Source organism: Pteropus medius, unplaced genomic scaffold, assembly GCF_902729225.1.
Source record: "Pteropus medius unplaced genomic scaffold, Ma_sr-lr_union100, whole genome shotgun sequence".
NCBI lineage: Eukaryota > Metazoa > Chordata > Mammalia > Chiroptera > Pteropodidae > Pteropus > Pteropus medius.
In genome coordinates this window covers 6,287,265-6,304,175 of record NW_024353517.1, presented here as the reverse complement: position 1 = coordinate 6,304,175, position 16,911 = coordinate 6,287,265, and the positions used below count along the sequence as shown (strand labels likewise).

Genomic DNA, 16,911 nt, shown 5'->3' with positions numbered 1-16,911 from the left:
GGGAACATTAGTCTTTTTCTAGTAGCATGATGTTAACTATAGCTTTTATGTAGATGTTCTTTATCAAATTGAAAAAAATTTCCTCTATTATTTTTCTGAGAGTTTTTACCATAAACGCGTGTGTTGAGTTTTGCCAAAAGTTATTTCTGCATGGATTGATCTGTTCATCTGATTTTTCTTTTTCAACCTGTTAATATGATAGATTATACTAATTAACTTTCCAATACTGAAGGAACTTAACATACCTTTAATAAACCCCACTTGGTCATGGTACATAATTTTTTTATACATGCTGAATTCTATTCACTAACATTTCGTTAAGAATTTTTACATTTATGTTCATGAGGGATATTGGCTTGTAGTTTTATGTTTGTTCTGTCTTTGTTTGGATTTAGTATCAAGTTAATACTGGCTTCATAGAATGAGCTGGGAAGTGTTCCCTCATCTTCTATTTTCTGGAAAAGATTATGTGAATTGGTGTTTATTCTTCTCTAAATATTTAATAGAATTCTCCAGTGAAACCATCTGGGCCTGGAGAATTCTTTTTTGGGGAGGTTTTAATTACAAATTCAACTTCCAAATTGTTATAGGGCTATTGAAATTATCTATTTCATATTGAGTGGGTTGTGGTAGTTTTGTATTTTGAGAAATTGGTTCATGTCATCTAAGTTGTCAAGTTTATGTATGTAGAGAGTTGTTAGCTATAATCACTTATTATTTTTTTGTTGTTTGCAGGGTCTATAGTGACATCCCCTGCTTCATTCCTAATATTGAAAATTTGTGTTTTCTCTCTTTTTTCTGTCAGCTTTTCTAAAAGTTGTCAATTTTATTAAACTTTTTAGAGAACCAGCTTTTTGCTTCATTAATTCTCTGTATTTTTTTTTCATCAATTTCTATTCTTATCTTTATTTTTTTTCCTTTCTTACCCTCACCTTAAGGTCTTTTGGTCTTCTTTTTCCAGTTTGTTAAAGGAGAACCTTAGATTATTGATTTGAGACTTTTCCTTTAGTGCTATAAATTTGTCTCTCAGGACTGCTTTAGCTGTATTCCACACATTTTGATATGTAGTATTTTTATTTGCATTCAGTTCAACATATTTTTATTTCCTTTGAAACTTCTTCTTTAATCCCTGGGTTATTTGGAAGTATGTTGCTTTGTTACTAAGTGTTTATAGAGATTTTCCTCTTATCTTTCTACTATTAATTTCTTGTTTGATGCCAGTGTAGTCAGAGAACATACTCTATATGATTTCAATTCTTTTAAATTTGGTGAGGTTTGTTTTCTGGCTCAGGATATGTTGGATTTGGTTTATGTTCCTTGAGTGCTTGAAAAGAACATGTATTTTACTGTTACTGGGTGAAGTGTTCTGTAAATGTTTATGGAGTCCTGCTGGCGTTGTTGAGGTCTTCCGAATTCTTGCTAACTTTCTGCCTATTTGTCATACAAAAATTGACAGAATGTGTTGAAGTCTCCAACAATAATCATAGATTTGTCTCTTTCTCCTTTTAGTTCTATCAGCTTTTATTTTGCATATTTTGCAGCTCTGTTGTTCCGTGCATACATATTTAGAATTTCTCTGCCTTTATAGTAGACTGGCCCTTTTATCATTATACAATTCCCTCTCTGTCCCTGATAATTTTCTTTGCTCAGGAGTCTACATTTTTATAATTCACATAGCATAGCATTTCAGTAACCACAGTAATTCTTAAACTTTGTAGTTCTTTCCATTGAACAGACCAGGGGAAACAGAGGCTCCTTTCTCTTTACATTGATTATTCCTCCTAGATCCACCTTACCTTCTCTAAAACAGGATATTTTGAGACAACTTAGGGTCCCTATACAGTGGAGACAATTTACTTTTTGTGAATCAGGCAGCATGTTTATTCATAAGTGTCTGTAATAGTTGTTTATATAATAGCTGTGGAAGCATAAATGTGTTTATAGCCTCAATATTAAGATTGAGGTCATATTTGTTTTCTTCAATAAAACACATTGGCAGGCCACTACATAATCAAGATTAGATTTAAATTATTGGCAAATTATTTCCAGAGCCTACTGCTTTTCTAAAAATGTCAATATCCTCTTTGATTCCTTTCAGTAACTCAAGAAAAAAATGTCAATAGTGATCATGAAGAAAACATAAATGCAGCGGTGTCTTGTAAATGGTAAACATGTTCTTAAATAATAATAATGAAGATGACGATGATGCCTTGATTTCACTTCCTTGGCATAAATTCCCCTACCACTACTGATTTTAATATACCAAGGTGAGGTCGCTAGACATGTGGTTGGAAGAGATGCACACAGTTGGCTCTCATGAGTGGGCGAGGCCACACACCATTGCATTGAGGGAATGAAGGAGGACCAGTGTAAGGCAATGGGGAGTGACAAGATGTTGGAGACCTGGGAACACACGCCCTACCTAAAAGCATTCAAATGACCTATAGATCTCCAATTTGTGACTCCAGAAAAAATTGTGATCCAAACTCTTTAGCCTTACTCTTGAAATTCTTGACTTTCTGATTCCTTCTACTTTTCTCGTTTGTTTCTAGGGCCCTCACTCTTGATACCTGTCATGCAGCCACACTGAACTGTTGTGGTTCCCTGAGTCTATGTCTATTACTCTGCACATATTCTTCCCTATTTCTGGAAGGTTCTTTCCTATCATATATTTTTGGAAATTTCTCTTTCTTATTTAAATCTGGATACCCCTTTTACCTAACTCAACAGTACAGACACAGGGAGTTCTGAGCTCCTATAGAATCATTTGCACAGCTATATATCAGCATGTATCATATCTGCTATGACTTCAGTTACTTATCCTCCTTCCCCACAAGAATGAGAACTCTTTGAAGACAAAATCTTGTCTTATTTGCCTCTGAATTTTTGTCACTTAGGGTGCAGTCTGGCTTATGGAAAGAGTTTGGTAAGTACATAAATGAATATATGAATGTGTGAATATTAATAAATAATAATAATAATAAAAGCCAACTCCTATGTGGCACATACCATGTGGCAAAATTTGTTGTAAGCATTCTACACATATTAAGTAATTTAATCCTTAAATTAATAACTCTCTTTACATCTCCATTTATAAATCATAAAACTGAGGCCCAAAGAATAAAAGATTTCTACAACCAAGGTCACATGCCAGTAAGTGATAGAACTGAGCATTTAGCTGCATCAGACTTTTTTCATTCCTTGGCTCTTTCTGACTCCTCCCTAACTGGTAGCAGTCTTGGGAAAACAAACATTTTCAAGTACATTTGTGACTGCCGTAACTAAATGCCCTCACTGTCCTATAATTTAGGTCACTCAGGGACCATTAGCTATCTGGATGAAGCTGCTGCCATGGGGAATTTATAGAGAAAAGCAATGTGTTTAATTAAGTGGTTGTGGAAAACACCCACCCAGTATAAATGGATTCTGGCAACAGAGGTGCTTTTCTTTCTGCCAGAGTCCTGCCACAGGTCATTAACATCTTGATAGATTTGAGGCACTTTTTCAGCCTGAGTGCTTTCACCCAAGGATGGAGGAAATCTCATTGGTCTTTGAGCTGCTTAGAGGCCCAGGGGAATGGAGGCAGGACTCAATGGATGGACCCCGTTAGTGTCAGTGACTATCAGAATTAAATTCAAGTCAAGTCCATGACAGGTTCTGAGGTCTTCCCATGTGCCAGACACTATACTATACTGGGGGTAGAGAGAGATGGGTCTGGACAAATACGAATCAGAATTAGGACCTACATCAAGGAATGATTTTCTCACAATGTGCACATGAACTATACTATAATGTATAATGTGAGTACAAAGAAGAGAGAGAAGGTTATTCTGGCTGAATTACTATTGAGAGGCTTTATGGATATAAGATACCTGAAGGACAGGAAAGGTCTGGGTTAGCATAAAAGAAAGAAAGGCATACACAATAGAACAAACTGGGTGAGTACAATTATGAGGCCAAGAAACTGTGTCAGAAGCTTTTGGGAACAGCAAGCAGTTCAATTGTTAGCTCATGACATGCAGGGACTTAATGATGCAGCAAAGAAGATGGAGGCAGTGAGGACCCACTGCAGTCTTTGGACCATGAGCATGAATGCGATCTGGACAAATGCTTTTTCAAATTTTAATGTACATAGGAATCAGCTGGGGACCTTGTGAAGATGCAGATTCAGGTTCCGTATGTCTGGGGTGGATCCTGAAGGTCAGCATTGCTAACAAGTTTCTAAGTGATGCTGGTGATGCTGATTCCAAGACCACACTTTGAGTTGCAAGAGTCTAGAATAGATGGAAGTATGCAAAATGAATGGGGTTGGGTAGCAGATACATTTAAAATGTTAATTTGCATAGTATGTTTATTATTCATGACTAAAAGGATTAGAAATCCTTGATTTCCAGTTTTTTTCTTTTCTTTTTTTAAATTATAAGTAGCAGTATTTTTTCATTACAGAACTAGTTCAGCATTCCTTAAAGCATAATTAGACTGTGACAAGATAGTGTATGATTGGCCTTAGCCCATCAGTGGCACCCGCCATCCCCTACAGGTATCTGTCCTTTTAGTTGATTATGGGAAAAAAACGAAATAAAGTCAAATGAACAGCCAAAGGCATAGAATGATCTCAAGTGGAAAAGAGAAAAAGGTCTCTGAACCTGTCCAATGAATTTCTGACCCTCCTCCCTGCAAACAACAGACAATCAACAAAGAAACCAGACACAGGTGCAAAGATCATTTAACCAATTCAAACTGTGGTGATAGCTGTGTCAAGAGATGAAAAATCACAAAAGGCAGCAAGAGCAGTGCTATGAGATGACAACTAGTCAGAGAGAGAGGTCCCATGAAGTCAAGCCCTCCTGTGACCCTTAATAAGTGGTTGCCCTTAGACAGGTCATTTCATCTCTGGGTTTCTTCATCCATAAAATGAAGCCAATTATGCCTCCTTGACTTCTCCCATGAGTCTGTTTGAGGATCAAATTTGAGAGCAGATGTGAAAAAGATCACATGCAGTACTGCTTTGGATATCAGTGTACTCCAAAGAGGCACCCGGTGCTAGAAAATAGTTTCCAGTCACCTGTTCATCGACACCCTTTTGTCTCTCAGAATATCTTTCTTTTTATTTAAACATCTAGAATAGAACTGTCTTCTGGGATATCCTTCTAAATTAAGCAGAGATGCTCTGCACACTTAACTTACCCCACCAAGACTAAGAAAAAGAATTCCAAGTTTATCCAACATGTTTCTGCCAGAGGAAACACATGCTACGATTTAATAAGAGACACACATGGAATCTTTGCACAGTAGTGTAAAGATTTTAGCAAAAATCAGGCCAGTATAATGCATTGGAGCCCGACCTCTGCTACTTAAGAGTTATGTTACTCTTCTGTGCCTTAATTTCCTCATGTGTAAACTGTAGTTAATGTTTCCTACCTCAGACAATTGCTGACAAGTGAATCAAATAAAAAAGAGCACTTTTAAAACTATAAAGTGCTATAGAAATAGTTATTATTTTTATCAAAAACTAAATGAGGAATGCCTTATATATTTTCATTTCTCTTTCTTACCATGGAGTTTTACTCTGCTCCTCTTGTAAATATTACTTAGCTGGTGCTTCTATTTTAAAAGAATAATATAAACTCTCAAATGTGTGTAGCCACTGACAATTGGGAAAGTAATTGTCCAATAATAGGTGAATGAATGAGATACTTAAAAAAGCTGCATAATATCAAGAAAATACATGGAAAAACCTGAGAGAAGTGTCATTTAGAGATCATCAAAATTATATGTATTATACTAATATAATGGCAAATGCATGGAGGGGTATCACAATACTTGGTACACTTTAAGTGTTCAATAAATATTATCTATTAATATTATAACAATCTTTGACAAAAATACATGGAGAAAAGCTGGAATAAAATATACAAAAAATTAACAGTGGCTATGCTTTTTTCAAGAACATATTAAAACAAATTCACTAATTTTAAAGAAATGACAAATCCTACTCACATTTACCCAGCTACACTGATAGTAAATAGCAGAGCAAGGATTCAAATCAGAATCCATTTAGATTCCAAATTCAGAATTCTTTCTATGACACTAAGCTGCCTTGTTTACTTCACTTTTATTCTATTGTTATATGTTTGATGTAGATAGCTAATTAGATTTCACATATTTGTTATACCAAAGTCCTAGGATAAAAACACAGGTGGGTTTAGAGAAAGGTAGGCAATGAAACATGTTGTAAGTATTTTCCACAAAGATGAACAGTGAGAGCTACTTGATCCCAGTCACTAGAAGCAGGTCATATTGTTTATGAATAAGAGGGATAAGAATAACAACCCCCACCATCTCTTCACACTAATGTGTATAAAGGGAATATTCCATCTCCTCCTGCCTCCTTAACCACCATAGACAAAGATAGCTTGAGTATATTTCACTGAAGAGCCACTTCATTGCTATTATTTCACACTTTTTGAGACTTCATAGAGTGTCAAGATGTTCTCTTCAGTTCTGGCTTAATAGATCACTTCTAAAAAGATACACACAATTTCTTTTAAAAGTTCTTTCCCAGAAGGGCCAAGAAAGATAGTTGAGAAGAGGAGACAAAATTGAGATAAACACAATCTTGTCTTTAGATGCAGAAGCAAATAAAGCTCGTGAGTAGGCTGGGCTGAAGGCCTGATTTCTAACTGAAGTCTCTTTAAGGTATTCTTAATGGTTTCAGCTAACTGGGACCTAGCTGGAATTGATGGTTGCATCTCTCTTCTCCTTTTGGCCTCTCTGTCTATCCTCCTCAGGTTCCCCCCACCCCCCACCCCAGTATCTTCAAACTCATTTTTCTAATTTACTGAATAATGTATCTATATCAATTTAGACCACAAAGCAGATCATCTGAACTAATTCAGGTGGCATCCCTTGTGACATGCCTGCACTGACTTAATGTTGTTATATGTCCTTGGCTTCTACAGAAGGCAAGACTCTAAGAAACAAGAGTGTCAGGATTACCATCTTTCGAAAAACTACTTATGAAGATAATATCTGGACCCATATGTAAAACGATCTATTCAACATTTCTTTGTGGATGTTCTATGGATACCTCAGACACATTTTTCCCCAAACTGTACTCAACAAGTTCTGAATGATAAGTGAATGACAAGAATATTGGGAGGCTTAAGTGATATTGTGTGCACAATGTTCCTTTTACAATGCTTGGCATATGGTGATTTCTCAATAGTTATTTTTTTTCTAAACCTGGAATGGTGGCCCAGTCAACCTAGCAGTTTTCCAGGCCAAAGCCCAAGAGTTACCTTGGACTCATTCCTCATAGATGATTAAACTCAAAGATCCACAAATCCCAGCTATGCCAATTATCAGCGTATTGCCCCTCAGTTCTAAATGCACCCTTTATTATATGCTGTATGATAAACAACAGCATATCTCCTTTAAGTGTGCACCATGTTATGCATTTGCAATAGAGAGCTCTAGATGGATATAACAGGAAAAGGCTTTCTATAACTTCCAGCTTGGGTGGGGAGGTCAGCTGTGTAGGTGTCAGAACAACTAAGAGCCTCCACCCCAGCCAAGGGCTCAAACCTTTCTTCAGCCACTTATCCAGTCTTTATCCATTCATCAGTGAAAAAGGTGATTTTTTTTCTGAATTTGATAACAGTTTTTGAATGCTGGAAGAATATTTTCTCAATATATTTTTTTTTTGTTCTATTCCAATGTCACAGCCACAGACATGACTCACTTATAAGTTTAATCTGTACTTTCAACATATTATCCATTACTTTCTTAAATTTAGACAATCAACAAAGCAGTAAATCAAGCTCTGATCTCTAGTGTTTGCTGATTTCTGTAGTGTAATTGTTGCCACCAGGGTTAATTCCAAGCTACCAACGTGACATCACTGAATGTGCATTTGGAAAGAGATTTGCAGAAGCACACCATCATATAGCATTTCTACCACACAAATGTAATAGTCATAGATAACCTCAAGAGCATACAAGACAGCAAAATGAAGTAAACTAATCAGAAAGTGAGGAGTTTGAGCATATTATCTTCATTTGAAATTTAATTTATTTGGTGTGAAACTAATTTAATTTTAATAATTAACAACTGATCTCAAAATTACTGAAATTGTATTATTCACCTCTTTTGAGCCAGTGTCAACCAGTTCCAGCACACCACTGGATCGGACCTTCGCCGATATTCCACAAGTATCTAATTTGCCACCCAGCTTCCCACCCATTCACTGATTCTTCACATTTCAAACATGCACAGGTCACAAACCCTCATCCACAATTCCAAATTCAACAAAACTTGGAAATTGGCAGCTGTAGTGCAAAATCACTTTTTGAACCAGCATGAGGTAATTTTGTTTTTAATCCCTCATGTTACCCTGAAAAAATATTAATATGTTTGATTATGGGGGGACTCTCCTAGACCTCTATGTGGGGTATGAAATAAATAGTATATTCATTGTTTTTCCTTTCTAAAATATGAAAAATTCTCAATCTGACTCACACAAGGGTTTGGATAAGGGATTGTGGACCTTTAGTGATTTTCGTAAAATATAAATATAGTCATACTTTTTCAGTCATCAGTGCCTCCTCATCGCTTATGGATTAGAATCTAAGTTCTTAAACATGATATCCGAGGTTTTTAAGCATTTTTCAAGTTTCCTCTCTTCACAGTTCTCACTTTGCCCTCTGATATCAAAGTACTTCTAGGGGCCTGACCAATCATAACTAAACATTGAGCTGGACTCATTATTCACCCCACACCTACACCTTACACTCAGCTAATCTAAGAATCAAAACCCAGTTAATGTAAGGGTGTAATTCGTCTTCCTTGCTCAATCACTTCTGTGATCTTCATCTGGCCACTTCATCTTCCCTAGTCTCCATTTCTCATCTGTCAAATGGGAATCATAAAACCAGCAAGGTTTTAGTGAAGATAAAGCAAATTCATGGATATGAAGATACTTTGTAATGTGCTATATACATTAAAAGAGTTTACTCTCATCATTCTGAAAATGGAATGCTTGTTTGAAAGCAGACATTCTTTAAGCTGTTGAATGAGCAACCAAGGGTTTCTCGTCTCCATAAAAGGAACTGAAAGTTGATGTGTGCATAAAGCTCAGTCATTCCTATCACACACACATACACAAAGGACTTATGCTTGAAAAGAGTCTTGTGTGGTTCATGGGGTTGGAAAAGTTCGTCTATTTAAACCCTCTGTAACTCATAAGGACTGAATGGATGGGTCTCATCCCATAAGAAAAAAGAGAAAAGGGGACTAGAGTAGCCCCAGGCTCTTATCTATCTGGGTCCCAATGTTTATATTTTTGTTTAGTTTCCTTTGTTTGTTTTATTTTGTTTAGCTGTTGTTATTTGGGGGATTTGTTGTTTATTTGTTTTTGCTATTGCCTTTACATTTCCCTGAATTAGTGGATAAAAAAAAAACGAACAAAAGATTTAAGTGTGAAAACTCATTCAAAACCTCTATGCAAGCCCCTCCTTTGACAAACAGCCTCTCATCTTCTGCTTGAAAAGTCACAATGACTGAGAGTGTATTCATTTAGTCCAGATGCCTGAACCATCTTTATAACCGGCAGCTCTTTCCATTACAAGAAGGCAGTCTGAACTAGCTATAAGGCTTAACAGGCAAAGAAAAGAAACTGGAAAATTCTTACTAAGGTAGAAATGACTGAAATTAGACCTTTTCTTAAAAATAGCTTTGATAGAGGGTGGAGTGGGGAGATGTAAAAGGATTTGGGCATAGAGGAAGACCAAAAAGAACACAAAAAGAACTACCTTTTAAAGAGGAGAAATGGGTTCCAAGTACAAAGGAAGAAAATCTGAAAGCAAAAACAAGCAAATATGATTATTTGAAATTCCATGTACACAGGACACATCCCTCATTGTTCTCTTTAATATAAATGGATACAACAAAACAAAGGAGAAATACAAAACTAACTGCCAGACAGTTCTTATCAACACTTGGAGCTTCCTATTAGGTTTAGAGCTAGGTGCAAAACTTGGGACTTTGGGACACAGCTGTTCATATTTATATGAAAACTCTTGGTTTTGCCAATAATCCTATTTTATGTTAAATCAAGCACAGAACATTGTGCTAAGCCTCAATGCAGATCACACAATCTGATTCATCTTTGGACAATTGATATCTACAGGTCTTTGTAATCACTAAATATAACATTCAACAAACAACAAAAACAACAAAAGTTGTTTCTATACAGATAAAACCAAGCAATTAAAATATGCACTATTAAAGAAAATATTGATTCTATTATCCGAGAATTCAGAAACAGCCACCACTTGATTTTGAAAGAGCACATTTGTACATTCTTTCTTATAAATGAAATGCACTGTAGAAACAAAATAGGTGTTTACTTCTTATTTGACCTTCAGAATTTAAGTACACATCTGTCTTAATCAAGGAGACTTTTCACTTTCCTATGTCAAATTTTACTCTGTGCATAGGAGGTGGGCAGTGAGGAATGAAATGTAGATTGGTAAAAGTGAATAAATGAATATCTTGAATTATAGACTTTTTATTTATTTTCAATGCAGAAGTGATAGAGATATAGATAGTATAAAAATAAAGGCAGAGACTACCAAAAAAAAGACCTTTACCAATAGTTAGTATTTGTAAACAGAGGAGGGACAATAATGTCTATTGAAAATCCACTATGTACTGGGGACTTTGCTAAGAATTTTACAATGTTATCTCATTTACTCCTCATAACAACTCCTCAGGTACATATCATTGCCTCCAATTTATAGGTGAAGAAACAAATGCTTAGAAATTGTTAGGTTGGTTTTCAAAAGTTTATTTTCATTCAATTCTTGGAACCCATTTGAAATAAAAATATAATAGGTGGTCAGTAACGTGGACTCACAGGTGATCTGGTTCTACTTTCCATTGATTGAGGAATGTGTTCTGCTGGCCTCAATGGTTAACCATTCAAGTGCTGCCCCCTTGAAACTTAATCAAATAAGATGCCCTGGCCATTGGTGAAGGATTAAATGCTTCTTCACGCAAGGTATAGGAATTACTGAGCTTTACCTTTAGTGACCATGTTACTAAGCCAGAAAACTCACTGAACCAATTAAGCATCTGAAATTGAGTTCTAATTTCATTAAATATTTACTATTACGGATTCTATAGCAGAAAGGAGGTGACTCTTTTCCTTAACATGTGAATATTTTACTTATCACTGTAAAAACTATGGTATTCTAATATTTTCCTGGTGGGTGAAGAAAAGGTCACACAGACACTAGAGTTTCAGGTCAGGACAGAAAGACAATCATCTTCATGAGGTTATTTGCAATGAGAGCCCTTATGGCTCAGATAAGGCTTGAGTGTGAATGGAAAAGTTAGTAAACTGATATGGACTTAAGTATTAGCCTTGGTTTTCATCCTAACTCTGGACAGGTGGCCTGTCTTCTCTATGCTGAATGATTTCCTAGTTTCGCTGCTCATATTATTGTATACAAGATAAAATTCAAACTGTATATGTTGACTTCATTGATCCTCTTTCTAACTTTCCTTTTCACTGTATGCAGAATGGGATGGTTAATAGCCTAATATGGTTAGAGGGAGGATACTTGTAAGAGATTGAAACTGGAGAGTTAAGTTAAAAGGACTTATACAATAATCCTTGAGAGCAATGATGGGGGCCTGACCTAAGGTAGTTATAGCAATGGTTGAAGGAAGCGACTAGCCTGGAAAATAGTTGGTCATCCCCGATAGCCATCGGGTACCATAAAAAGAAATTCTTCCACAGGTCAATCTCCTGTTCTGTTATCATGGTGTCAAGAAACATGCTAGATTTCCACTGCCCTTCACTGAGCCATATCTACTCACTCTGTCAAGAGCCAGAAGCCTTGAATTTTCTCTCCAGAAGTCTTGGCTATGTGGCCTTTCAAGTCTTCCATGGCAGTCTCAATGGCCCCTGGCTGAGTGGGAAAAAGAAAATACCTAGTTAAGAGAAGACTGAGTCATTTTTGTGCTTGCGATTAATTATTACATCCCTGCAGCTCCTCCAGAAAGCTGAGAAGGAAAGATTGTTCTTGCATTTGCCTGTTTGTTCCAGGCACAATCTGCCAAAGAGCTTAGCCTTGAACTCTGGTATTTACTAAGATGTTCTCCCTGGGTGGGGCAGAAGTGACCTACATCCTATCTTCTGTAATCTTACTCACACTTTCTCATAGAAATGAAGATAGCCATTTTCAGAGGACCAGTTTTTCTAAACGAATATGTTTACCAGGAAGTTCAAAGCATTTAGCAATATATACACTATTAAAATCAAACCTCTCTCTCTTCAAAGACCACATGACAATAAAACACAAAAGAGAAATCTTTTTCCGATATCCTGGCCATAATTTTAGCTGAACTTTTTCATCTTCTTACTTTTCTTCACCCTTCTCCAAGCAGGTGTTACTACTTATGGGCCTACCTCTAGCTTAAAAATTGATTAATCCCTGTGCTAATAAGAGATTCATAGAAACTCTAGCTTAGTAATTTTTTAAACTTCAGTGCACATCAGAATCACCTGAAGTGTGTTTTAAAACACAGATGTCTAAGTACTGTCCCCAGAGTTTCTGGAGCGGGTTTGAGAATTTGCATTTCTGACAAATCCCAGGTGATGCTCTTGGTGAGGGACTCTACCATGAGAACCATTGCTCTCTAGACAGTTATTCTCAAGCTTGGCTACACATCAGAGTCACCAAGTAGGCTTTAAAAAAAAAAATCCTAACATGCAGGCTGTGTACTAGGACAATTACATTTGATACTCAGTGGATTGGACCCACATATCAGTAAGTCAGGATTTTTAAAAGCATTTCAGATGACTCCAATGTGTAGTCAAGGTTGAGAATGACTATAGCCTAGGGCTTATTTAGTGTAAGCCATTTCATTTTATAGGTGTAGAAACAGGGATCATTACGGGAAAGTAACTTGTCAAGTTCACTAAGCTAAGAACTGGCAGAGACAAGAAACCCAGACCTTCCATTTCCAGGCCTACAATGCAGTGCTGGCCTCATTCCCATGCCTGGGCTACTGACACATAGCTTGCAAGTTCTCATATATTCTCTATATAATAGGGCTTTAATGCTAAGCACCTAAACTTCTCTAAATATTAACAATCCTAATCCTTTCAGCCTGAGACCTTTCTCTTATAAAAAGAAAAAGGGACACTAGCCTAGTCAAGAACCATTCAATTTCCTTCCAGAGGTAGGGTGGTGGTAGAATTTCAGTTTCCTTATTTTCTCCATCTATGATAAAAAGCTTTGAAACATTTTGGCTATGGAGTCCACCAGTCAAGAAAAATCTTATACAGGATTCCATACAGGAAAAACAGGAACAGAATGGGGCTGCTTCAGATAAGCGGTAGTCAAGGTGCAGAGCTTTATCTACTCAATTCTCTCCTCTCCTCCAATTTACTGCACATACCCCGAGTTAGCCGGGAAATGGACAGATCAACTCCTAAACAGAGTAGGAGGACGTGGGTTTGTATTCCAGTTCTATCATGAATGAATTTCGTGACTTACAGCCAATTATCTGGCTTTCCTTGGCCTCTATTTCCTTGTCTATAAAACAACTGAATAAACTAAACCAAAACTTTCTAAGCCAACCCGATGATCAAAACCTCCTGTAAATCTTTTAGAAAATATAATCATAGAAATTACATCAGGAGATTCTGATTCTATCATTTTAACAAGTTTTCTGTTGAATTAGATGGTCAGCCAGTGGAATAAATGATTTTGACTCTCTTGTCATCACACGCTACTGGTTGAATGGTTGTTAGAAAGCTAATATTGCACCCCATGCTGCTGAAACTGTGTTATGAAATCAGTAAGTTCCGGGACATTAATCAAATATGCCTCGAGCTCTCACTGACAGAGGAAGCTGTTCCACCATCCTACTGGAAGGACTGGACTACCATGGAGGGAACTTTTCTATGATCCCATGACAATTCTCCCATCACCCAACCTCAGCTTCCCAGGATGCAGCCTGACTCTATCAGGACCCCTAGTCAAAGTCTCTGAAAAATAATACTTTCTGTGATGATTCATCTTCAGTATTTTTCCTGTCTCTCTTCCTATGTTCATATAATATCTGTCACAGTTAATATAATTTGGCAGTGAAACTAATACTTTTCAGGAGAAAAAAATCATAAATGGAATTGAAAAATAATTAAATAATTCTAAAATAAGCATTTTGTTGAATGTTTTTCTGCCAGGCACTTTGCCAAAAATATTTGAAGATGAATACAATAATGTAGAATTTTTCAAAACCTTACCATCTTCTCTATATAAAGCAATTGGCAAAATCTATTAAAGTGATCTATCCTTTGATTCTCATACTCCACCTCTGTGAAGTTATATTATAGATATTCTTGCATATATACAAAATGACATATGAATAAAGTATTCATTGAAGCCTTGTTTGTGGAGAGCAAAAATTTTGAAACAAAACAATATCTATTAATAGGAGACTAGATGTATTTTGGGACACAACTATACAATGAAATATGATCAATATAGTTTAAAATGAGGAAACTTACATTAACCTGGAAAGTTTTCAAAATATATTATTAAGTGAAAGGAAAAAAATGTTCGGAAGAGAGGGTAAATATGCCACCTTTTATATAAAAGGAGAAGAATGGATAAGAATAAATATTTGTGTTTGCTTGTCTATATCTAAAATAACTCTAAAAGAATATATAGAAACTGTTACCAATGGCTCCCTAAGGGTGGGGAAGAAACATGATGGATGAGAACAATAAATGGAGGTGGTGTTTTACTGTACAACTTTTCAAAATTTAAATGGTAAAATTAAAGTGTGTTCTCTATCAAATGTTTTGGAAGTCTCTGGAGCTCTGTCAATGTCCTCACTGGCTGTGATGTTATTTCTTCAGTAGAAACATCGGTCACACCCTGGTGGAACAGTTACACATTATACTCCAGTGAAATATTTTACTCTCCTCCACTTGTTATTATTGGTACTATAATAAATTAACTTCAGCCATTTAGTGTTTGAAATGAAATAAAACATGTGAACACTTTGACGTGTGTCGAGGACAAGGTATAAACTTCAGCTTTTCTGCTTGTTTGAGACCCATGTTAAGTCATTTTGTCATTCTATACATCAGTTTACTCATTCGTTAGGTGGATAAAATAATATTATTTGTAACTGAGCTGTTGGGATATACCAAAAACATTTGGTAACCCTGAACAATGAAAGATTTTATTTTTATTCTTATTGATAATATAAATAGAAAGGAAGAGGAAGTAGTCGTACCAGGGTTTGGGGATCAAATGATTACCGCACTGGAATAATTAGTTCTGAGACTCATTACAGTGTAATAGGAAATAATGACAAAATAATATTTCTTGCATCATCACATGATACAAGAAAGCTTAGAAAGGTTATATATATTAAATTTTAAGAAAACATCATTTGAAGGATGCTTATTTTTAAGTCATTGTATAGCACAATGGGCAATATCTTCTCTAATAGACTAGTACTGAATATTTTCAGTCAAAACAAGCCTATTGAAAGTTTCAAAGACATAAGTCTTTGTTTCCTTTTTTTTCCTTGAACTAGACTAGCCTGGGGCCAGCTGTTACACAAACAATACTCATGTCCACTTCTAATTTTTTCCCATGTACTAGACTCCTTATCTAGATAGTAAAAGGAGGAGGAAGTATGGGATGGAATGCTCCTATGGACTCAGACACAATATGATCTGTCTTATGGATGTCATCATGCCCATATAGGATTGCTTTGTGGTAAATATATAAAGTAAGAAAACTAGCTCTAAATTGTATGTGATTTGTAAAATCCAAGCAAGTTTCTCTTTCCCTGAAAATAAAGAAAATACATCTTATTTCATTATTGTCAAATGTCTGCCCTCAGAAAGAAACATCATCTTTATTATAACCTTCAAGGGATTTTATCGTAAGGAGGAGAATCAAGAAAACTTTTGCCCAGTGAGATATATAATTTCTAGACCAGAAAGAAACTCACACAGACAGTAATAATACAAATAATATATTTAGTTGTTCCCAATGCAAGAGCAAGACACAGGGAACCCTATAGTAAGAGAGGAGAGAAAGGCAAAGGGTATGAAAGCCAAATTAGTGTCATGAAAGCAACGACATCTTGCTACACAATGGGAAGTCCCAAACCTGCTTATTAAAGTCTCGTTGCTCACAATAGAACATAGGCTATAAAAAGGCCACGGGGAACCATTAATTAAATATTAAAAGATCAAATAGTTTCGGTCCCATTAATTTGTATGTAATTTACATTCTCAAGTATAAATTTAGAGATAATTCCTCATCCCTAATCGCTTTCAAATTTCTGATAAGGTATCTGCAAATATAGAGTCCTACAGGGAGTTTAAAAATATCTTTCCCCATGTGGATTAAGTATTGTTTCTTTCATAAGAAGTTGCTTTTGAATATGTCTCCACAATAAAGTGATTATCATAATATACCTCGAATTATTAGCCTTGAGGGGTACTTTTGTTCAGAGAAGGCACTAGGCCATTTTTAGATATGGCTAAGCAATAATAGAAAATGAACTAAAACAGGAGGAAAAGGTTATCCAAGTGGACTGACAGCAAGTGGTTCAGACCTTCATTACTGTGGCCTCTCAGTCATTGCCCAAGGTCAGAGTCAGTGGAGGAGTGGTGTAAAGTGAAAGGAGTCCAGTCTCACTGGCCCCTAAGTTTCCAGTTGACCTTGGACAAGTCAAATCTCCTTTATGTGTTTCAGGGGTTGGATTAGGTATCTCTGAGGCCCTTTCTGAATCTGAGTAAAAATGTTGCTAAGCTATATCAGAAGGGCACATTTTCAGTAAATAAAAAATAGGCTGGAAGCC

General features: G+C 36.1%; 1 protein-coding gene across 8 annotated transcripts in view; it reads right to left on the bottom strand.

Annotated features, from left to right (window-relative positions):
• The window catches only part of TPRG1 (tumor protein p63 regulated 1), a 166,561-nt gene that overhangs the window by 119,239 nt on the left and 30,411 nt on the right, over positions 1 to 16,911 (bottom strand). For all 8 annotated transcript variants that reach the window (XM_039850533.1, XM_039850532.1, XM_039850534.1 and 5 more), the window contains one exon: positions 11,887 to 11,978. In XM_039850533.1, the coding sequence (XP_039706467.1) occupies positions 11,887 to 11,978 (92 nt within the window). The remainder of the gene's footprint in view (positions 1 to 11,886; positions 11,979 to 16,911) is intronic.